This window comes from Meriones unguiculatus, chromosome 11 (genome assembly GCF_030254825.1).
Source record: "Meriones unguiculatus strain TT.TT164.6M chromosome 11, Bangor_MerUng_6.1, whole genome shotgun sequence".
Taxonomy (NCBI): Eukaryota; Metazoa; Chordata; class Mammalia; order Rodentia; family Muridae; genus Meriones; species Meriones unguiculatus.
Genome location: NC_083359.1, coordinates 4,781,018 through 4,803,791, shown reverse-complemented (window position 1 = coordinate 4,803,791; position 22,774 = coordinate 4,781,018). Strand labels below are relative to the sequence as shown.

The 22,774-nt window shown below is 50.3% G+C and overlaps 1 protein-coding gene across 1 annotated transcript; it reads left to right on the top strand.

Moving 5' to 3' along the window:
• The first annotated feature begins 736 nt into the window (after positions 1–736).
• On the top strand, positions 737–21,824 carry LOC110552776 (myosin-3). Its single transcript, XM_060363479.1, has 39 exons — positions 737–940; positions 2,515–2,658; positions 3,137–3,293; positions 3,703–3,730; positions 4,049–4,157; positions 4,691–4,783; positions 5,911–5,974; positions 6,058–6,156; positions 7,455–7,558; positions 7,635–7,773; positions 8,355–8,473; positions 8,559–8,708; positions 9,611–9,781; positions 9,870–10,176; positions 10,301–10,371; positions 11,208–11,295; positions 11,381–11,498; positions 11,830–11,953; positions 12,041–12,177; positions 12,692–12,947; positions 13,138–13,380; positions 13,473–13,649; positions 13,778–13,923; positions 14,010–14,100; positions 14,799–15,188; positions 15,287–15,413; positions 16,227–16,345; positions 16,508–16,704; positions 17,029–17,212; positions 17,825–17,990; positions 18,291–18,415; positions 18,848–19,156; positions 19,268–19,471; positions 19,562–19,687; positions 20,388–20,558; positions 20,651–20,755; positions 20,914–21,009; positions 21,103–21,240; positions 21,704–21,824. Exons 1-39 carry the CDS (start codon positions 737–739, stop codon positions 21,728–21,730), a joined length of 5,823 nt encoding a protein of 1,940 aa, XP_060219462.1. The 3' UTR covers positions 21,731–21,824.
• The last annotated feature ends 950 nt before the right edge of the window (positions 21,825–22,774 follow it).

The window sequence follows — 22,774 nt, the reverse complement described above, 5'->3', positions numbered from 1 at the left end:
GAGCTTAAACACAAAAGAATAGAAGAATAGGCTTCAGGGAGGGAGAGAAGGAGCCTTTCCTCCCCAGGTCTGTGTAGGTTTTTTTTTTTTTTTTTTTTTTTTTTTTTACAGAATCTCACTATGTAGCCCTGGATGGCCTATAACTTGCTAGGTAGACCAGGCTGACTTCAAACTCACAGAGATCCATCTGCCTGTCTCCTGAGTGCTAGAATTAAAGGCATGTGCCTCTATGCCTGGCCTTCTGTCTATTCTTAGCATGGGAGGAAGAAGCCATCTCAATTCAAAATAGTTCAAAACTGCCTCTGCCATTTGCTGCTTGGTATTCTCAATTTGAGGAATGCCTTTACTTATTTTTTTTCCATGGTATTTATTTTTGAATGCTCTGTTTGCTGTATCTGAGCTTCTCAGAAGAGAAAAACAAAGTGTCAAAAGTGGCATTTCAAAAGCCCCCTCACCAGGTTGGAATAATTGAGACACTTCGATTAAATAGATTCTATCTAAGTCCCCTGACATACAGTAACAATGTAACAGCTATGAGCTGATTACATTTTCCCAGGGCTGAATCCTTGTATGGCGCTCCACTGGACATGAAACAGCCCAGATCTCCTCGACCCAGTCTGGGAGGCTCCCATTGACAGCAGGATGGCAGGTTGATACTAGGATGGGTAGCAGGCTGTAGGCTGCCCGGCCCAGGGAGCGGCTGGCCTGACTGTGGGTTTGCTTTGCAGCTGACACCATGAGTAGCGACACTGAGATGGAAGTGTTTGGCATAGCCGCCCCTTTCCTCCGCAAGTCGGAAAAGGAGAGGATCGAGGCTCAGAACCAGCCCTTCGATGCCAAAACCTACTGCTTTGTGGTTGACTCAAAGGAAGAATATGCCAAGGGGAAAATTAAGAGCAGCCAGGATGGAAAAGTCACTGTGGAGACGGAAGACAACAGGGTAAGGCATTCTCTCTCTCTCTGTGTGTCTCTCTCTTTCCCCTACTGGCCCCAGCTCCTCACATTGTTTGCACAAGCATCTACCCCTGCTTCACCCACTTCCGGAGCCAGAGCCTGGGTCTGGTATTCAGCATCTGAAATAGCAGCAGGCATCCCAGACATTGGGAGAAGCAGAGGCTTTTGATTTTCTGCTGGGAAAGCAGGATGGGAGATGGGACCCCTGGTGGCTGACCAAAGCACTTAGTTTTTGGATGTCTTTTATCACTGTTCGCATTGTTCTGGGCCAGAGCTATCTTACCGTGGTGAGTTTGTGTGTGTGTGTTTGTGTGTGCCTTTGAAACACCTCCCTTTTCTAAGTTCCCCCAGTTCTGTCAGTGGTCATCTAACCAAGGAAGGAAGGGTGATGTATTCAGGGATGCTCGAGGGTCACAAGGTCAGCATCAAGAACCAGGCTCTCTGTATCTGGACATGGATGGACAACTGAATCCACTCTATTCTGTGAAAGGAAGAGAGGAATTTGAGACTTTAGAAAACTGAGAATCTGGAAATGTTACAAGGAAGAAAACAAAAGGGCTCTGCTTGTGGCTTAATGACAGAGCACTGGCCCAGCACTCACGATGTCCTGCATTCAATCACCACGTGGGTCAGGGTGGGTGTGATGGAGGCAGAAGCTGATACTGGGATAGAGAAGAGACAAAGAAAATGGAGCCATTCAGTGGAGCAGGGAGGAAAAGGGCAATAGGAGGCAGAAGCTAGACTTGGTGTAGGACTATCACACTGTCTAGGGAGAACATGCCTGAGAGGGAACAGCAGTGCCCACGGCCCCAGGTAGCTTGAGGGAGGCAGGGAAAATGGACGCTTTGTGGCCTGCACTGTGCAGAGACTGGCTATTTCCAGAGCCACTCCTAAAGATAAAGGAGGGCAGTGCAGGCCGCCCCATCCACAGGGCCAAAGGCCCTCCATAGAGGAAAGCCCCAGGGCTTGGTGGAGGAAATCTAGAGCTCTGGGGATGCTGCAGAAAGGGAAGGATGGGCCAGTGGCTTTTCTCTAAGAGCAGGGAAGGTGGTAAAGGAAACAGGATAAAGCAGCTGGGGTGGGGGTGGGGGTGTTTCTCAGGCATAGACAACTGCTTCTACAGGGCACCAGCCCAGGGATACAGTGCCTCTTGTCTCGTTCTCTGTTGTCCCTGGTCAGGCCTGTGCAAACACACCCTTTGCTGTAAGCAGGTAGAACAGAGACAGCCAATGACCACAGCCAAACAGCTTCCTTTGGCTCCCGTTCTGTGTCACGGGCTCCCACTTAGTCCTCCTAAGTCCCCTTTCATTACATCTGCCACCATCCCTCAAACCCAAGCCTATGACAGAAAGAGAGAGAGAGAGAGAGAGAGAGAGAGAGAGAGAGAGAGAGAGAGAGAGAAGTCCTTAGTGGTGGGAAGACCACATGTTTCACTGCCACAGCAAGTCATGGTAACCCTGCTCTCCCTCACTATTCTCCAGGCATTTCTTCTGCTCCCCTGGATTGCAGTCTCTCCCAGGGCACCCCCATTGGATAAACCTCATGACTCTTCCCTTTCAGACCCTGGTGGTTAAACCAGAGGACGTATATGCCATGAACCCCCCCAAGTTCGACAAGATCGAGGACATGGCCATGCTGACTCACCTGAACGAGCCCGCTGTGCTGTACAACCTCAAGGAGCGCTACACGTCCTGGATGATCTATGTCAGTGGCAACCCACCAGCAGGCTCCCCTGCCGCATCAGATATTGGGGGGTTGGGGCATGCTTTGAAAGACGCCTGTTTGCCTGGTCCAAAGAGAAGAGCTGAAGTAGGGAACTGAATGACCAGAAAGATGGAAAACAAGAGATGGATGGGATAGGAAGAGGAGGGATGGAGGAAGGAAGGTGGGGAGGAGGGAAGTTAGGGAGGAGTGAAGGTAGGGAGGATTCCCAAAGAGCAAGAAAGCTGAGGTCACCATGGGATCAGCAATGTCCTAGCTGCAGGAGAGCTGGCTACTTTCCTCTTAGAATTTCAATTGCTTCATCTATCAATAGAAATAATTACTTCTTTATTAGTTATCAGAAAAGCCTGGGATAATAATAAAGGCAACACACACACACACATATATATATTATATATCCATGGTACATATATGTATATATGAATGAATGTAGTATGTACCTATTTTTTTCCTTCCATAGACCTATTCAGGCCTCTTCTGTGTCACTGTCAACCCTTACAAGTGGCTGCCAGTGTACAACCCTGAGGTGGTGGATGGCTACCGAGGCAAAAAGCGCCAGGAAGCCCCGCCCCACATCTTCTCCATCTCTGACAACGCCTACCAGTTCATGCTGACGGGTATGTTTTCCAGGAGAAAGTACGGGGATGGGAAGTAGACACTAGACAGGCTCAGGACCACTCTGGTGAGAGGCCCTAGAGAAGGAAGAGCACAGAGGAAAAGAGGCTTTAGGAGTTTGCATTTAACGTAAGCACTGCTTAGACCCTAAGAAAGAACATCATGGATCAGAAGCAAAAACTGACCATCTTAGCTGGTTCAGTGTCAGAGCATGAGAAGCCTCACTTTTCATCAAAGGCTTGGCTCCTTTGAGCCTCTTTTTCAGGACAAAAGCCATGATTAAGCAGAGAAACAAAAATAAGATGGTAATTAAATAGAGGGAAAAGGAAAGGAACAGTTGAATCCTGGTGCTTGTGCGACAGGTAAGAACCTCTTCAGACATAGCCATCAGCTCTGTTTTCTTCCTCACAGATCGTGAAAACCAGTCCATCCTGATCACGTGAGTATCTCCACTTCATGAGGTTTCACAGCTGGGGCCAAGGACAGAACCCCTCAGCTCTGTTCTTTAGACAGTGCTTGGAGCAAAGCCCACAGTGGAAAGACAGGTTAGGGATGGGTGGGTGAAGAAGCCTCCAAAAACTGGTAGTACCCACGAGTGGATCAACCAAGGCAGTGGCCCAGGTCCTCTGCCCCTCTGGGTGGCCACTCGTATTCATTTGCTGTGTGTGCCAGATGTGCTGAGGAGCACCTGGAGACATCTTTGGATACTGCCTTATGAACAGGGCTACTTTCTTTGTCCTTCCACTCTTCTAAACAGCGGAGAATCCGGGGCCGGGAAGACTGTGAACACCAAGCGGGTCATCCAGTACTTTGCAACAATTGCAGCCACTGGTGACCTTGCCAAGAAGAAGGACTCCAAGATGAAGGTGGGGAAGGGAGCGAGGAAGTGAGTGGGCTAGGGTGCAAGAGCTTGAGCTTGGTGTGTGGTTGGCCATGGGTCCAGATTCTGTGATTTCTTAGCAGATGGAGACTCAAGACTTTCTAAGAGGGTGGATGACTCTGGGGGCAAGTCAGCAAGCTTGTTCCTTCAGGGTGACCTCACAGATAGCAGCTCAGGAGCGCTGGGCCATAGTGACCGGGTGTAGTGCCAGGGTATGAGAAGAGCACAAGCAGCCTAACGGGAGGATCAAAGGAAGGCATGTCCTCTCGAGAGCCAGTTGCTGACAAGCGTGAGAGAGGCGCCAAGTGTTTCGAGGAGGGAACGCTGCTGATGTGGTCGGCCTTTAGCTTGTCAAGTCAGGGACATCAGGCCTGGCTTTGCCGGTGCAGCCAGGAGGCCAGGCAGGCAGGACAAGCAGAGCAGGTGACAGGTGTTTTTGTTTTGTTTTGTTTTGTTTTTAATGAGGATCTTGTGGCTTACAAACATGATTTTTCTTCCTTTCTGGATTTCTTTGCTTAGGGTACTCTGGAAGATCAAATCATCAGCGCCAACCCCCTGCTGGAGGCCTTTGGGAACGCCAAGACCGTGAGGAATGACAACTCCTCCCGCTTTGTGAGTCTGCCTTTGAGTGTGATTGGCTTGGCTCATTGGCCTGCTGGACAGTCCGAGGGCCTGAGCTTGGGCAACTTACAGTGCAGTGGGAAGAGACAGTGAAAGAAGCAAATACACGGGCCACGTGTGCACAGTTCAAACACCCAAGGCTGTAGTTGAGAAAGTGGGGACCAGGTCCCAAACAGACAGGGTTGGCTGGTAAGAGCTTTCTGGGGGTACACGAGCCAGAAGCTGCTGGGTGAGAAAGTGGATGAGGGGATATCGTTTGATATTGGTCTTAGATGTCACAGTAGAGAGAGAAGATCACCAAAGTGCCAGGCATTTGTATTTTGAAAGAGCAGAGGGGTCCAGCCTTCTTGGAAAAGACTGACACCCTGCTAGCTCACCTGCTCATTTTATTCAAACATTAGAGAAGGTTAACTGGGGCTGGGAAATGTTCCGACTACCAAAATTATTTTGCTCTCACTGCCCATGAGAACCCACACAAATCTCAGTCCCTTTTGATTATGGCTAGCTATAACCAAAAGTAAGAACTCCAGGTTTGCCAGGACTGTCTTAGGACCAGAGGTTGGTGCAGCCGCAAGCTCCCATGTAGCACCAAGTGCAGATTCTCCAGAGAGACAACATTTTTTTTTCCAGGTCCAAAAGTCTCAAAACAGTTTCTCAGCCTCTACTGATGGACCAAACATAGTAGAAGATTTGCTGAAACATTTCACTCAAAACCAGACACAAAGGCTTATATACCACTTACATATCACTAAGGGGAAGAGTAGCTACATGTTCCTCGGGATGGGAAGGGTGTGGGGAGCACTCCTGCAGAGGATCCATGTGGCAAGTGGGAAGGCAGAAGAGGGAGAAGAGACCCATCATGAATGGGGCATCAGTCGTGAGGAAGACTTTGGGTTTTCCCTTGAGCGTAATAGGAAGGATATTTCCCTTGAGCGTAATAGGAAGTTATTTCATTAATGAGATATGGGGGAGCCCAGGAAGAGGAAGACACACCAAATGGAAGAAGGGGAAGGGAAAGGAGGGAAGACTACCCAGGGAAAGGCTCCTATGGGCAGTGCTCAGGAATCTAGAAGTTTCTTAGTCATGGAAGGACCTGGTCTCCCTCTCCCTTAACGCAGGGCAAGTTCATCCGCATCCACTTCGGCACCACTGGGAAGCTGGCCTCTGCAGATATTGAAACTTGTACGTATGCTCAGTGGTATGGGCGAGGTCTCTGAGCCACGAGGCGCGGTGTGAACCCTGACAGGCCTGTGCTTCTGTTCCAGATCTGCTGGAGAAGTCCCGGGTCACCTTCCAGCTGAAGGCTGAGAGAAGCTACCACATCTTCTACCAGATTCTTTCCAACAAGAAGCCGGAGCTGATCGGTGAGTTGATAGGGTAGGGTGGGGGTGGGGTGGCGGGGGTGGAGGGGACGAAGTCAATCACCCTTTGGGCTGACTTGCACCTGTGAAGGAGTTGCACCTGTAGGTGACTCTACACCCAGTGCAAGATTTAAATCAGCCATGGGATATGGCTCTTTGCGCAGCCTCTGTACCCATTTTTTAAAATCATATAGTATTTGTGTGAGTATGCGTGCAGAGGTATATGTGTGCCTGCAGGTTGTAGTTGCAGACGTGAGCATATGGAGGCCTGAGGAGACTGCCTGGTGGGTGTCTTCCTCGGTTTTACTCACTCTTGTCTAGCAGGCCAAGGGCTCTCAAGCCTGGAGCCAGAATGCTGCTCAGAGCCCTGTCTCTGCCTCCTGGGGACTACAGGCAGATCCCACACCCACCTGGCTTCCAAATGAGTTTTGGGGATTCGAACTCCAGTCCTTAGGCTCACATAGCAAGCACTTTACCTGCGGAGCCATCTCCCAGCCTCACTATTCCAATTGGAGAAATCTGACCCTGTGAGCTGCGGTAGGGCAAAATTTTATCATGATCAGTTCTGTGGTACTTTGACTAGTTAATGGTCCTCGAGCTCCCCCTTGTGTTTCAACACAGGAACCAACCTCAGCTCACATGAGGTTAGCACAAATCCAGTCAGGGAGGGTCATCGTGCCCCAGATTTGTAGTGGATAGAGGTCTTTGTGCTCACTGCCTTCTTTACTTCCTGTCTGTAGCAGCTAAGTCTTCTGGGGCTCCAGCTTGCCAACAGGCTGCCAGTTTTCAACCAACTTCAGAAAAGGCTGTCCCAAACAACCTCTGTTTTCCCAGCCTGGGCTCCTGTCCTGGCACACATTCATCCAGTTTTTCTTATTCTCTGTCCCCAGCCTACACTGGCAACATTCATTTGCAAAGCAAAAACACAGAAAGGTTTTTCTGTAAGGCTCTCAACTCACATGGCATGGGAGACTGCAGAGTTCCCCCTAGATCAGCGGTTTTCACTTAGCCTTCCAAATGCTGTGACCATTCATGTGATGAGCCCCAACCATAATTTTTTTTTTTTACTGTTTTATGACTGTGAATTTGCTACTGTTAGAAACTGTAATGTAAATATATGATATGCAGGATATCTGATATACAGCCTCAAAGGGTGAGACCCGCTGGTTTAGAGAATCCGCTTCTGCATTTAAATTTTGACCCCAGTGGTTGAAGCCTCTGGCCAGAGTTTAAGAGCACAATTCTGCCTGGTGGGATTTTCATTACACGTGTGTGGACTCCAACAACATTCATCATTTCAGAGTTGCTGCTGATTACAACCAACCCTTATGACTACCCATTTATCAGCCAGGGTGAAATCCTGGTGGCCAGCATCGACGATGCTGAGGAGCTATTGGCTACAGACGTAAGGACAGTTGGAAGGTGGGAAAGCCTCCCCATGGTGAGGGCAGTGGACAGATAAACTGTTCTCCCCATTGCAGAGTGCCATTGACATCCTGGGCTTCACCCCAGAGGAGAAATCTGGACTTTATAAGCTGACAGGGGCCGTGATGCATTATGGGAACATGAAGTTCAAGCAGAAGCAGCGAGAGGAACAAGCTGAGCCAGATGGCACTGAAGGTACAATGTCACCACAGCAGGCTACAGAGCCAAGACAGGTCATTCCCCTGGGGCCATCCTCTTTTGAAAATGATTAATCTTTCTTCCCCTCTGAAGGGGCGGATGTACCTTTTCCGGACCTGCAACGAATATAAGGAACCGTCGCCACTCACTTAAAAAACCACTAGTTTATTCGTGTGTGTGTGTGTGTGTGTGTGTGTGTGTAAGCATTCTGCAGCTCCTGTGTGAAAGTCAGAGCACAACTTTCAAGAGCCAGTTTTCTCCTTTCTACCATATGAGTCCCTGGGATCAAACTCAGTTGTGAGGTGTGGTACCCTGTGCCTCTACCTGCTGAGCCATCTCTCTGGCCCTTCCATTCACTTGTGCTGAATTCCTAGAGAGGTCTTATTCTGGATGCAATGTGAAATGGCCAGGGCTTCCTGGACCCCAATGCTGCTAATCATGAAGTCCACCACATGCTCTGGATGGTGTGGTGTCACTGGCTCCATGAGGACATTTAAGGTGTGGGGAACATGAAAATGCCAAGTTGAGACGCGGCCTCCCTTGTCCCCCACTGAATGCAATCTTTCCTTTCCGACCAGTGGCCGACAAAACAGCCTACTTGATGGGCCTGAACTCTTCTGACCTCCTCAAAGCCTTATGCTTTCCCAGAGTGAAAGTGGGGAATGAGTACGTTACAAAAGGCCAAACTGTGGACCAGGTAAGGCACTGTCTCGGGTCTGGGAGGGACCTAGCGCCCGGTGGCCGCTGCCTTCTTACTAATTTGCTGGCCTCTCCTCTGGCAGGTTCACCATGCTGTAAATGCTCTCTCCAAGTCTGTTTATGAAAAGCTCTTCCTGTGGATGGTCACTCGTATCAACCAGCAGCTGGACACCAAGCTTCCGAGGCAACATTTCATTGGGGTTTTGGACATCGCGGGCTTTGAAATTTTTGAGGTTTATAAGATTTATGTTTTCTTATATATTTGTGTGGGAGTTTTTTTTTTTTTTACAACCCTAAAAAGGGGCACCAAGATGGTTTTCTTATAGGAAAGGATAGAGAGAGTGAGTCCGGTAGGAAAGAAATAGCATATAAGGAAAGCATTTTTTTTTTTTTTAAGACAGTTGAAGAGGCTGGGGAGATGGTTTAGCCAGTAAAGTAGTTGCCTTGAAGGTAGTGATTATGGTGTCAAGAATACTTGCATTAAAAAAACAAAAGAGCTTGGCAAGGTGGCGTGTTCTCAGCAGTGGAGATGCAGGTACTCAAGAGATTTCCAAGCCTGTAAGAGATGGGTGGTGGACGTAGCTTGAGCAATGACACACAGTGTTGTCTCCTGGCCTCTGCAGGCACTCACACACACATGCACGCGCACCCGCACATATTTGTGCACATGTGAATACACACATGCATACAGACACACACAGGGCTGTAGACTTCCTTCAAGTGGGAATTTTAAAAGCTATCACCTAACAGATAAAACTAAGGGAAACCCAACGGAGGACCAGAGAAATGGAGGACCCGATCCAATCCTGCCAGTCATGTGCCAGCTGATATAATTATCTGACCGGTTCTGAGTTAGAAGCAAATGCGTGTTCAGTGTTCACCAGATAGCAGCCATGCAGGTAGGAAGAAGGGAAGCTTGCAGCTTAGCTGAGAAACAAAACAGAAGCCTGCCGGACATGCAGAAGCATAACCACACAATCAGTGCCCAAGAGGTGCCCAGAGGCAGGAGGGCCATCTAGGTAGAAGACTCAGGACTGGCTGCAGGTGGGGCCCGATCCACGAGGAGGCATGCCGACGGCCTTTCGTTTTGAAAGAGGTCTAGTTTTTCACGAGAACCTTATGTTTTTGGTGTCAGTATAACAGCCTGGAGCAGCTGTGCATCAACTTCACCAACGAGAAGCTGCAGCAGTTCTTCAACCACCACATGTTCGTGCTGGAGCAGGAGGAGTACAAGAAGGAGGGCATCGAGTGGACCTTCATCGACTTCGGGATGGACCTGGCCGCCTGCATCGAGCTCATCGAGAAGGTAGCCTACTTCGTCTGCTCTGGGCCCCCTTCCCGTGCACTCTGCTGCTCTTGCTCACTCAGCTGCCTTTGCCTCATCTTCCATCCAGCCGATGGGCATCTTCTCCATCCTGGAAGAGGAGTGCATGTTCCCCAAGGCAACAGACACCTCCTTCAAGAACAAGCTGTATGACCAGCACCTGGGGAAGTCCAACAACTTCCAGAAGCCCAAGGTGGTCAAGGGCAAGGCCGAGGCCCACTTCTCCCTGGTGCACTATGCGGGCACCGTGGATTACAGTGTCTCGGGTTGGCTGGAGAAGAACAAGGACCCCCTGAACGAGACCGTGGTGGGCCTGTACCAGAAGTCCTCCAACAGACTGCTGGCACATCTCTACGCCACCTTTGCCACAACAGATGGTAACTAGCAGAGTCCAGACACGGGGGCGGGGCTTTGTCATCACATGACCATCTCTTTTCCCCACAGCACATGAAAGATATGGTAGGTCCACTCACAGTGTCTGGCCCCATTGGTGTCTTGCAGCTGACAGTGGGAAGAAGAAAGTCGCTAAGAAGAAAGGCTCTTCCTTCCAGACGGTGTCTGCACTTTTCAGGGTAGGACAGATGTGCATTAAACTGCTCACAGTTAGCCAGAGTCACAGCAAAACAAGAAATGTTAAGGCCCTATCCTTGACTTATTCAAGGGCAATAGTATTCCTCAAGTCTGATGGGTGTTGCTGAGTGAGATCAATTGTCAGTCTGACTATATACAGCTGAGGCTTAACAAATGGGGGGTCAGGATTTATTGGCTGGCTGGGGCAGTGAATTCTCAGTTCCAATGATCTAGTTGCCTCCAGGGCACCTGCAGTAGTGTCCCAGGCCACCGGCAGGGTCAGACACATTTTCTCTGTTAATTCTGGGAACCACTTTGTAGTTTGGTGACCGTCTTGCAACCTAGGAGAAAGATGACTGAGACAGGTCACATTCCTCTGTGCTTGGGACAAGCATCAGACTTTGGATTTTCTCTTTTTGACTAATCCATATACATAATGAGATTTCTCAAGTAGGTGACCCATAATCACAAAATCCATGTTTCATATACTCCTTATACAAGAAGGGTGAAGGTGATTTTACATGATGTTTGAAGAATATTGCTGTTCTGTAGCATAATAAGATGGAATGTTCTATTTGTGTGTTAGATTGGTACTCAAATTCAGATTTATAAAAGAGAAAATTTTCAGGTTTCAGAGCTTTTTATATTTTAGATATGCAAGGTAGGGGGTGTGAATTGTGCCAGTTGTCTATATGTCTGACTTTGGGGCTACTCAAGGACAGAGTTAATGTCACAATCCTTAACTTGAAGTCATGTAGTTTAGTTTTCACCACCACGTATGTATTTGTCTCTGTGGGAGTTTACGGCAGGCCACCACATGAAATCTTCTTTCTCTTAGGAAAACCTGAATAAACTGATGTCCAATTTAAGAACCACCCACCCTCACTTTGTGCGCTGTATAATCCCCAACGAAACCAAGACCCCAGGTGAGAGACCACCCAGCCCTGAGGGGTGCTGCTCAGTCTTTGGGGGCTTCCGGGTGAAGCTCGGGTGTCCTGCCTGTGTTCTCAGGGGCCATGGAACACAGCCTGGTCCTGCACCAGCTCAGGTGTAATGGGGTGCTGGAAGGCATCCGCATCTGCCGGAAGGGATTCCCCAACAGGATCCTGTATGGCGACTTTAAACAGAGGTACGTGGTCAAAATGCTCTGTTTGTCCTTTGCTGTAGAAAAGGGCTGGAATTTGAGGGAAGAAATATCATACAAAAAGACCCATTTCAAAAGGGCAGTTGTGTTTGGTCTCCTATGCAAAATTACCTACCTCAGGGGAGGGAAAGAAAGCCCTGGCCCAAAAGTCCCAAGGCCTGGATTCCAGGAGGCTATCTAGTGATGTGATAGATCTGGAAACTGGCAGGTTTCATTACTTCCTGGGATTGAAGCTTTCTGATCATCAGTAGGAAGAGAGGCCTGTGGTCACTGGTCTTTGCCAACAGCCTAGTCATTTCTGTGTGCACAATGGCAGATACCGAGTGCTGAATGCCAGTGCCATCCCAGAGGGCCAGTTCATTGACAGCAAGAAAGCTTGCGAGAAGCTCTTGGCCTCCATTGACATCGACCACACACAGTACAAATTTGGACACACAAAGGTAACACTTCAATTCTGCCTCATGCTGTTAGTGCTCTCTTAACACAATGAACCACGTGTCTCATTCTTCTTACCCATCCCTCTGAAGGTGTTCTTTAAGGCGGGCTTGCTGGGAACTCTGGAGGAGATGCGGGATGACCGCTTGGCCAAGCTGATCACTCGGACGCAAGCCGTGTGCAGAGGGTTTCTCATGCGTGTGGAATTCCAGAAGATGATGCAGAGGAGGTTGAGTGGGGTGTTTGTTCAAGCATGAACTTTTGGGAGAAGGTGGAAGGAGGAAGAGAGAATGCCTTGTAGAAATGAGCAATGCTGTTTGTTTGTTTGTTTGTTTCTTGAGACAGAGTTTTTCTGTGCAGCCCTGTGCTGTTCTGAAATTCACTCTGTAGACTAGGCTGGCCTCAAACTCAGAGATCTGCCTGCCTCTGCCTTCCAAGTGCTGGAATTAAAGGGGTGTGCTACACCACCTGGCTGATTTTAAAAAATTATATCTATCTATCTATCTATCTATCTATCTATCTATCTATCTATCTATATCATCTATCAATCATCTATCTATCTATTGTGTTTCTGTTTGTGGGCATGTGTGCCAGGGCACACTTGTAGGGGCCAGAGAACAACTTGCAGGAGTCAGTTCTTGCCTCCACCATGTGAGGCCTAGCAATCAAAATCAGGTTGTCAGGTTGGGCTTCAGGCAACTTTACCTGCTGAGCCATCTTGCTGGTCCATGATTTGTTTTTAGAGAGTCCATCTTCTGCATCCAGTACAACATCCGTGCCTTCATGAACGTCAAGCACTGGCCCTGGATGAAGCTCTTCTTCAAGATCAAGCCCCTGCTGAAGAGCGCGGAGACGGAGAAGGAGATGGCCACCATGAAGGAGGAATTCCAGAAAACCAAAGATGAGCTCGCCAAGTCAGAGGCCAAAAGGAAGGAGCTGGAGGAAAAGCTGGTCACTCTGGTTCAAGAGAAGAATGACCTGCAACTTCAAGTACAGGCCGTACGTCTTCAGGAATCTTGCTTTTCCATAGCCTAGATTTGACTATGATTTTAGGAGACTGGGTTAATGAGGTTGGGGCATGCATGGGTGCTGGATTTTAGTTGGAGGGTTTCATAGAGGACTTCATAAAATAGGATGGCAGTGTCTCAAACCTTTGCTCCTCAAAGGGAACTGTGATTTCTTTTCAAAGGAGAGTGAAAATTTGTTGGATGCTGAGGAACGATGTGACCAGCTGATCAAAGCCAAATTCCAGCTGGAAGCCAAAATCAAAGAGGTGACAGAGAGGGCAGAGGACGAGGAGGAGATCAATGCGGAGCTGACGGCCAAGAAGAGGAAGCTGGAGGACGAGTGTTCAGAGCTGAAGAAAGACATCGATGACCTTGAGCTGACACTGGCCAAGGTCGAGAAGGAGAAGCATGCCACAGAGAACAAGGTGCTCACTCTTCTTGTGGTTTCTCTCCAGCTCGATGCACTCATTGCTAACCAAGCTCTGCTGCCTTTTCCAACTGCTGCGGCTTCTTTTAGGTAAAAAACCTTACCGAAGAACTGGCAGGGCTGGATGAAACGATTGCCAAGCTGACAAGGGAGAAGAAGGCCCTCCAGGAGGCCCACCAGCAGACCCTGGACGACCTCCAGGCTGAGGAAGACAAGGTCAATTCCCTAAGCAAGCTCAAGAGCAAGCTGGAGCAGCAAGTGGATGATGTGAGCACCGGGTGTTTGTCTCAGGAGTCTTGACCCTTCAGGGCGGAAGAGCCCTGGGCAGGGGCAGGGGTGGGGTTATCCCACTGGAAATCATTTGATCCTAAAGGGCAAATGATGGCTTTTCGCAGCTGGAGAGCTCCCTAGAACAAGAAAAGAAGCTGCGCGTGGACCTGGAGAGGAATAAAAGGAAGCTGGAGGGGGATCTGAAGCTCGCCCAAGAGTCCATATTGGATCTGGAGAATGACAAGCAACAGCTGGACGAGAGGCTCAAGAAGTATAGCCCCCTCTCCCTTCCAGCAGCTTCCGTTCTGGAAGTGGCTGGGGATCCTGTCCTCACACCTCCTCTATGTCCTGCCGTAGGAAGGACTTTGAATATAGCCAGCTGCAAAGCAAAGTGGAAGATGAGCAGACGCTGAGCCTGCAGCTTCAGAAGAAAATCAAAGAGCTACAGGTAGGAGGCTTTCAGCTCCTGCTTGCTCACGTGGGTCCCACTTCTGTGGTGTCTGCTGGGAGCCGTGGAGAGCAGGTGGGGTAGGATGGTGTGGCTGCCAGCCTCATGGGAGAGCTCACCCTGCCAAGCTGACACAGCAGTGGTGGCAGTGATGATCACGCCCCCCAAACTTGCAACAAAATGCGTGGAGGGTAGTGACCATGTTGGTGCAGGGAAAGGTTCATCTGGAGGAAAATCAGCAGCATTTGTGTTTCTCTGGCGGAACACCATGAGGAGATTCATCTGGTGGGAGCAGAGCCTCATCTTCTCTATCGTCATCATGGTCATCAACTAACTGTATATATTAATGAGCTTCTGTGTGCTAGTTCATCTCATACATACAGTGCTCACTGGCCCAACTCTCTTCTCAGCCACTTTCCCCACCTTCCTAACCTTTAGTAATCACTGTTTCATGCTCAGATTGACTTAAACCAATTCCTCACATGAAAACGTGCCCTGTTTTGTTTTTTTCCGGTGTCTGGCATGCTCCATTTTGCTGCCAATGGGAGGGCTTCGTTCTTTTTGTAGTTGAGTAATATGCCGCCATTTAGGTGAAAGGCGGTGTCTTCATGCCTTTGCGGGTGGCTGGCACCTGCTCGGATGCTGTGTTAGTTGTGGTGACCCTCAGAGTCTCTTGCGGATCCGCCTGCCCTCTACAGGCTCGCATCGAGGAGCTGGAGGAAGAGATAGAGGCAGAGAGGGCCACACGGGCCAAGACAGAGAAGCAGCGCAGCGACTACGCCCGCGAGCTGGAGGAGCTGAGCGAGCGGTTGGAGGAGGCGGGAGGCGTCACCTCGACCCAGATTGAACTGAACAAGAAGCGTGAGGCCGAGTTCCTGAAGCTGCGCAGGGACCTGGAGGAGGCCACTCTGCAGCACGAGGCCACCGTGGCCACTCTGCGGAAGAAGCACGCCGACAGCACCGCGGAGCTGGCGGAGCAGATCGACAACCTGCAGCGGGTCAAGCAGAAGCTGGAGAAGGAGAAGAGCGAGTTCAAGCTGGAGATCGACGACCTCGCCAGCAGTGTGGAGAGCGTGTCCAAATCCAAGGTGAGGCGCTGGCTGGGCGGACCCGGAGGGGGACACCTGTCGTGGGTCAAGCTAAGGACGCCTACAGACCCCTCCCCCCTTCCCCTTCCAATCTGCAGGCCAATCTGGAGAAGATATGCCGAACTCTGGAGGACCAGTTAAGTGAGGCCAGGGGCAAAAACGAGGAGACTCAGAGGACCCTGAGCGAGTTGACCACGCAGAAGTCCCGGCTGCAGACGGAGGCGGGTGAGCCTTGCACAGGGATGCCAGAAGGCTCTCTTTACCACAGGCAGCACCATTTGCGGGAGAGAATGTTCTGCTTTGCTTTGCTTTGCTCTGTTTTAAAGACCTTGGCTGGCCTGGAACTCCCTGTGTAGACCAGGCTGGCCTGGAACTTGCCTGCCTCTGCCTTCCCAGCCCTAGTATTAAAGGTCTCCACCACCACACCCCATGAGGGAGGATTTCTAAAAACACATCTTCAGGGAAAAGTAAAAGGAAGTAACACCCGAAAGAGGCTGTCCCAAACATCCCGGAGGAGACCACTGAGTCTAGTGAAAACAGGAATCAAGCAGATGATCAAACTTCCATGAGTAAATAAACTTTCATATGACAAAACCTGGACAGAAGCAGGAACAGCCTACCCTCTCTATTTCCTGCCCACCTTTCCTTTCTGACTCCTGTGTACACCCCAGCTGACCATACTCACCCAACAGTATAACTTCACCTTTCTAGACAGGTGAAGCCCTAAGTGCTTTCCTTAATGACACCGCTGGAATCAGCAGCAGCTGGGGAGGTGTGCTGGGAGTGGAGAGGCAACCTTGGCGATGTTCAAAGTCACAGTGCTCCTCTTAGCTTTCACTGGCAGAGCTCATGCTGGGCTTCCTGTTGTTGACAGCAGTACTTTATTAGGGTGTCAATTCCTTTTCATGGACACACCCATAGCCTCTCAGGTGGGGAGGTCTCACCTTCATTACTATCCCCCTCCCCACTGGCACAATGTCTTACACTTGGTAAGTAAATGAACCAATGCATGAATGAGCTGTTTCCTTCCTGACACAGGTGAGCTGAGTCGTCAACTGGAAGAAAAGGAAAGCATAGTGTCTCAGCTTTCCAGGAGCAAGCAAGCCTTTACTCAGCAGATAGAGGAGCTCAAGAGGCAGCTGGAGGAAGAGAGCAAGGTACCTGCCCTCAGGGATGATTTCTGATCTCATCTTCAAATGACACGTGCAAAATAAAAGCAAACGTGATTTCATGCAGCTGGTGATGACAGCAGGACGTATGTGGCTTGTCTGGTACACACAGCCCCAATCCACTGGAGTGCCTTTTGATTTTCTTTTCAGGCCAAGAACGCGCTGGCCCACGCCCTGCAGTCCTCCCGCCATGACTGTGACCTGCTGCGGGAACAGTACGAGGAGGAGCAGGAAGGCAAAGCCGAGCTGCAGAGGGCGCTGTCCAAGGCCAACAGCGAGGTGGCCCAGTGGAGGACGAAATACGAGACGGATGCCATCCAGCGCACGGAGGAGCTGGAGGAGGCCAAGTATGTGACTCTAACCAGAACCCTTGAGTGATCTCACAGCTCAGCACATTGGCTTCAGAGGGCCCTGGGGATGAATCTAATGAATCTGAGATTTCCCCATCCACGAGTGTCTTTAAACATAGCATTGGCAAAGCTCCTTAACACACCAACTTTGACCCTGGTTAGACCTGAGACAGGCCATTGAGCACATGGGGGATTCTCTTGGGGTTTATGTATAGAGGGAGGCGTGTGAGCCATTGGGATTACAGACTCCAGCTTGATGAACAGTGGTGCTCAAGAAGATTGAAACTTCACGGAGTCTGTTTCCTTCTCATTTTCTCAAAGGAAAAAACTCGCCCAGCGTCTTCAGGAGTCGGAGGAACAGGTCGAAGCTGTGAATGCAAAATGTGCTTCCTTGGAAAAGACCAAGCAGAGGCTGCAAGGAGAAGTGGAGGACCTGATGGTGGATGTAGAAAGAGCCAACTCCCTGGCTGCTGCTCTGGACAAGAAGCAGAGGAACTTTGACAAGGTGCGGGGAAGCTCCGTGTTGGCTGGACTCCATGGCGTAGGGGTGGGGGTAGATAGGGGTGGGGGAAGAGATCGGCTCCCTGCTCTGCCCTTCTCTAGCACTGTGGCCTTAGAAAAGTCCCTGAAATTCACTAGCGTGGTGTTTCTCCATCTGTGACATAGACTGGGAATGGGATAGGGCACAAGCCTAGTCACGTGATTGTTAGTCGCAGTGAACCGGTTTCCACAGTACTGTTAAGGCCACACTCTTTCCCATCTGCCCATACTACCTGTATCTTCAGGTGGCTGATGTGAGACTCAAACGTAGACCCCCCCTCCCTCTGACAGACAAACGTGATTTGAACCAAGCCCCCACCCCCCCTTATTTTGGTATTAGGGAAAGTAACTATGTCTAGCTAATTTCTTCTCTCAGAATTCATTTGCTCTTTGGACATAATAGTAGATACTGATTATTCTGATTAGGCAAATGGGATGAAACCTTAGCTCATTTGGTAATCTAGAGCGGGCAGAGAGCTGAGCGCCCTAGCTCTGAGCCTAGTCTCCTCAATGGTGACATTCTTTACGAGCTTGGTGGAGAGCTCGCTGACAGAGCCTCGCCACCATGTTGTTGCAGGTGTTAGCCGAGTGGAAGACCAAGTGTGAGGAGAGCCAGGCTGAGCTGGAGGCAGCTCTCAAGGAGTCCCGGTCCCTGAGCACTGAGCTGTTCAAACTGAAAAACGCCTATGAGGAAGCCTTGGATCAACTTGAAACCGTGAAGCGGGAGAATAAGAACTTAGAACGTAAGCAGTTCCAAACAGTCTGAGGACTGTGGGAATCTCCTTTCCACACCTGCCATGGCCAGTGTGTGAGGATGGAGGAGACTCTGTGATTAGGCTCCTCCGCACAGGTTCATGGATGCACTGTTCACTGTTGACAAGCTGTTTTTTTGAGTCTCTACACTGTTTTGAGTCTCACATCTCCTGGAAGCAGGGGTCTTTGGAGTTATAGAGAGCTAGCGAAAGGCGCTGAGTGGGTGCCTCGCATTCCCAGGAAACCTGGGCAGAGATGCCCAAATGCAACGGGACCTTGTTTCATTGCAGAAGAGATAGCGGATCTCACGGAGCAAATTGCTGAGAATGGTAAGAGCATCCACGAGCTAGAGAAATCCAGAAAGCAGATGGAACTGGAGAAGGCTGATATCCAGATGGCACTGGAGGAAGCAGAGGTGAGCGGGAGGGAGTGGGGAGGAAGAAGCCAGTACAGAGGCGATGCTGTGGGCCTGAGAGGAAAGTCGTACTTCTTGGTGCAGTACAACACCATGAGGCTGTGAGATAATGCCCATGAGTTACCTTAAGTTAGAATTATGTAAAAATAGGCCTTACCTGGCTGAAGTTAAAATTGCTGTAAAGTGCTTCCTGCTCTTAACAAATAGAAGAGCGTAAATACTTTTTGTGTTTGAGTGCACAATCATAAATGAATAACAATAAAATGTCTTACTTTTGCACTGAAGGGAAGTTAGAGATTTTACTTAAAGGTAGTTTTGATGATTATAAAATGTGACCTAGGAATATCTCAATGGAGCTTTTCTGCCAAGGTGGTGGTCAGCTCTATAGCTGTGCAAAAAAAAGCAGTTCATTTTCGGTTCTGCCTTTTAAAGGCAACTCTTGAGCATGAAGAAGCCAAGATCCTCCGAATCCAGCTCGAACTGACCCAGGTGAAGTCAGAGATTGACAGGAAGATCGCCGAGAAGGATGAAGAGATTGAGCAGCTGAAGAGGAACTACCAGAGGACGGTGGAGACCATGCAGGGTGCCCTGGACGCTGAGGTGCGGAGCAGGAACGAGGCCATTCGGCTCAAGAAGAAAATGGAGGGAGACCTCAACGAGATCGAGATCCAGCTGAGCCACGCCAACCGACAGGCCGCAGAGACCCTCAAGCACCTCCGCAGTGTCCAGGGACAGCTGAAGGTGGAAGGACTCCCTGGGGCGGGAGGTCGTCTCCAGTGTCCAGATGTGAGGAGACTGAGCAAGGCGTGTGTTCCTTGGCGCTCGGCTTCAGACACCCTGTCTTCTGCCTAGGACACCCAGCTGCACCTGGATGATGCTCTCCGGGGCCAGGAGGACCTGAAGGAGCAGCTGGCCATCGTGGAGCGCAGAGCCAACCTGCTGCAGGCAGAGGTGGAGGAGCTGCGGGCCACGCTGGAGCAGACGGAGAGGGCCCGGAAGCTGGCGGAGCAGGAGCTGCTGGATTCCAACGAGAGGGTGCAGCTGCTGCACACGCAGGTTAGGGCCGGAGCACGGCAGCGTGTGGGGAGCACGGGGTGTGGGGGTCCCCCGCAGACACACCGGATGACAATTCCTCCTCCTCCCCAGAACACCAGCCTCATCCACACCAAGAAGAAGCTGGAGACGGACCTCACCCAGCTCCAGAGCGAGGTGGAGGATGCCAGCAGGGACGCACGGAATGCGGAGGAAAAGGCCAAAAAGGCCATCACTGACGTGAGGCTCCTGCTTCCTCCCCCCTGCGGCTGCTGATATGGTGTCTCCTGAAAGCCCTTCTTCCCCCTAGCCCTAGCTGTGCCCGGTAGACGTCTACCCTCTCAGGACCCTCGCGATGTACACGCTGACCCCAGACCATTCCTATCTCCCCTCAAACTCACCTGTTCCCTCCTGTATTGCTAAAAGCTGGCAGACAGCGGGAAGGCGACGTAGGATTATACTACCTTTTTTTTTTTCCTTCTGCCTCTAGAGAGGTGTGTTCTCTTCGGCATCCGGAAATAAGGCCCTCTGAGGGTGCTATCCTATCCTTCCTGGGCCTCCAGGCTTTCTGGCTCTGTGGCTCCAACAGCGCCACCTGCTGCCTTTGTGGGGAATATCACCTCAATTCCTCAATTCTGTTTTGGTGACGGACCAAAACAAAACAAAACAAAAAACCAAACCCCAAAGACCAAAAAACTTCTGGGGTTCAGGCAAGCCCCTGAGGCCAGTTTCCGGACACTGCTTCTCTCTCAGTCCTGCAGAGTTTATTTTTCATATTTCATAGCCCAGATGTAGCTCTTGTCCTGCTCCAGCGTGGGAAGCGTGCTCCCTCATGGTCTTACCCATTGTCCTTTCTGTAAAGCATGCTGTCTACTCACCCCTGGATGCCTCTGAACAGCTGCGAGGTCTTTGAGCCTTGCCTGCTCACTTTGCCTTTCAGGCCGCCATGATGGCGGAGGAGCTGAAGAAGGAGCAGGACACCAGCGCCCACTTGGAGCGGATGAAGAAGAACATGGAGCAGACGGTGAAGGACCTGCAGCATCGCCTGGATGAGGCCGAGCAGCTGGCGCTGAAGGGCGGCAAGAAGCAGATCCAGAAACTGGAGACCAGGGTACTTGCAGGGGGATCCCCAGCCAAACTCGGCCTGCTAGGCTACCCCATTCAGGGCACAGCTCTAGAATACCGCCCCAAACCTCCCCCCAGATCAGAGAGCTGGAGTTTGAGCTGGAAGGGGAGCAGAAGAGGAACACAGAATCTGTGAAGGGCTTGAGGAAGTATGAGCGTCGCGTCAAGGAGCTCACGTACCAGGTAGGTGGAAAAAACACCTAACGCGAGCTTTCTCTCCAAGGTGCAAATGCCACTCAAGGCCTGGAATAGGATGGGACACTTTTACGCCCCCAGACTGCCTCGGTCCCGGTACAGTAACGCTGCCCTTATTAGTGACACCCCTGTGTTCCCACTTACAGAGTGAGGAGGACAGGAAGAATGTGCTGAGACTGCAGGATCTGGTGGATAAACTTCAAGTGAAAGTCAAGTCCTACAAGAGGCAGGCTGAGGAGGCTGTAAGTCACGCGTGTGTGTGGAGAGGCCCGCTTCCCACCCGGAGTCCCGGAGAGGGGCGTGCTGATTTCCGCTGCGGGGCTCTTTGCCTTTAGGACGAACAAGCCAATGCTCATCTCACCAAGTTCCGGAAAGCTCAGCATGAGCTGGAGGAGGCCGAGGAACGCGCGGATATCGCCGAATCGCAAGTCAATAAGCTGCGGGCTAAGACCCGGGACTTCACCTCTAGCCGGGTAAGCAAGCTGACCCTCCTGAGCTAGAGGATGCTGTAGGGGCTCCTCTACTTCCCAGCCGGAGACTCTCAAGCTGAGCGGAGCCCCCCTCCCCGCCCCCAAACTTCATGTATGTGTCTGCTGTAAGGCACGCCAATGCGCTGAGTTCTCTCTTCTGCGCCCTCTGCTGGTATGAGAGAGGCTGTTCAGGAGCACCCTCTAGAGGTGGCTGAAGGTGCCTGTGGTTACTGTACCCACAGACCCTTGGCTGCTCCCAGAGGGGCCTTGATTTCTCTGGGGACCAATTTCTCAGGAGATGGGGCCGGACGACTTCCTGTGGGCCACCAGGCATCCTCCCAAAGGACCTCCAAATTCCCTGCATCCCACGGAAATATACTAACAACTCCTTAATGCTTGCGGGAGAAGGGGCTGAGGGAGTGTCTCTGTTGCCTGCTTTGACTGAGGGCATCCGCATTCTCTCTAGATGGTGGTCCATGACAGCGAGGAGTAAGTGCGCCCTCCTGATTCAGGGCAGAAGATATGCAAAATGTATGTTTTCATGGCTCCTGACAAGTGTACTTAATTATCACGTGACTCTTTCCCCCATGCAATAAAATTGGCTTTGTTTTCAAGTTGGGTTGTTTTGTCTTGTACGTTCCCCCTTTCCCCACATGGAAATGGTGTGTGTGTGTGTGTGTGTGTGTGTGTGTGTGTGTGTGTGTGTGTGTGTGTGTTGGCTTTCGGTTTAAATTGGAGATGAAAAAATTTGTAAATACTTCTAGATTAAGCATTGTCTCAGTGAGGGTGGGGAAGAGAAGTATTAGGGAAGACATCTATTCATATCATATGAGAGAGACACAAAGGTTGGGTTTCGAACTGGGTAGGATCCTCTCCTGCACATTTTAAGAGGAAACATATCTCAAATCCAGCAAATAATGGTTGGGCTCCGTGGAAAATATGACTGAATGCCGCAATGTCTGGTCCTCTTGGGAGTCCAGAGGCTAGGGCTGGACCTCAGTGGTGGAGCCTTCATCACATGCACATGGGGCTTTGAGCATTCATCCTTCAGCTGCTGTAAACAAACAACCAAACAAGTATTTAAAAAAATAATGAGAGAAAAAGAATTCAGTCTGTATCTCCCCAATAAGTCCTGCAATCCTGTATGCAATCTGACTTATTTCAGAGCTGAATAAACAAACACATCACCCAGATGAAGAGGACAAACATGGGGAAAGTCAGCATAACCTCCATGCTGATTAGTCAGGGACACAGAATCCCCTATAGGAAATCAGCTCAACAAGGAGGATCCCACGAGGGCACTCAGCAGAAAGGGTCGTCAAGTCCCTCTCCTTACTGAGGGCTAGAGGGTTCTGGGATGGCCTTGTTTGACTTAGATGGGAAGTAAAGTCCCAGTTTTGTTTTGTTTTTGTCTTTTTTTTTTCTTTGACCATACTCGGGACCATGCCAGCACCATTTTTAGGGTTTCCGGCTATGGAAGGAAGAGGCTGTGTTCTGGTCAGGCTTATCTTTTTGGAGATTCCCAGTCATTTTGTCT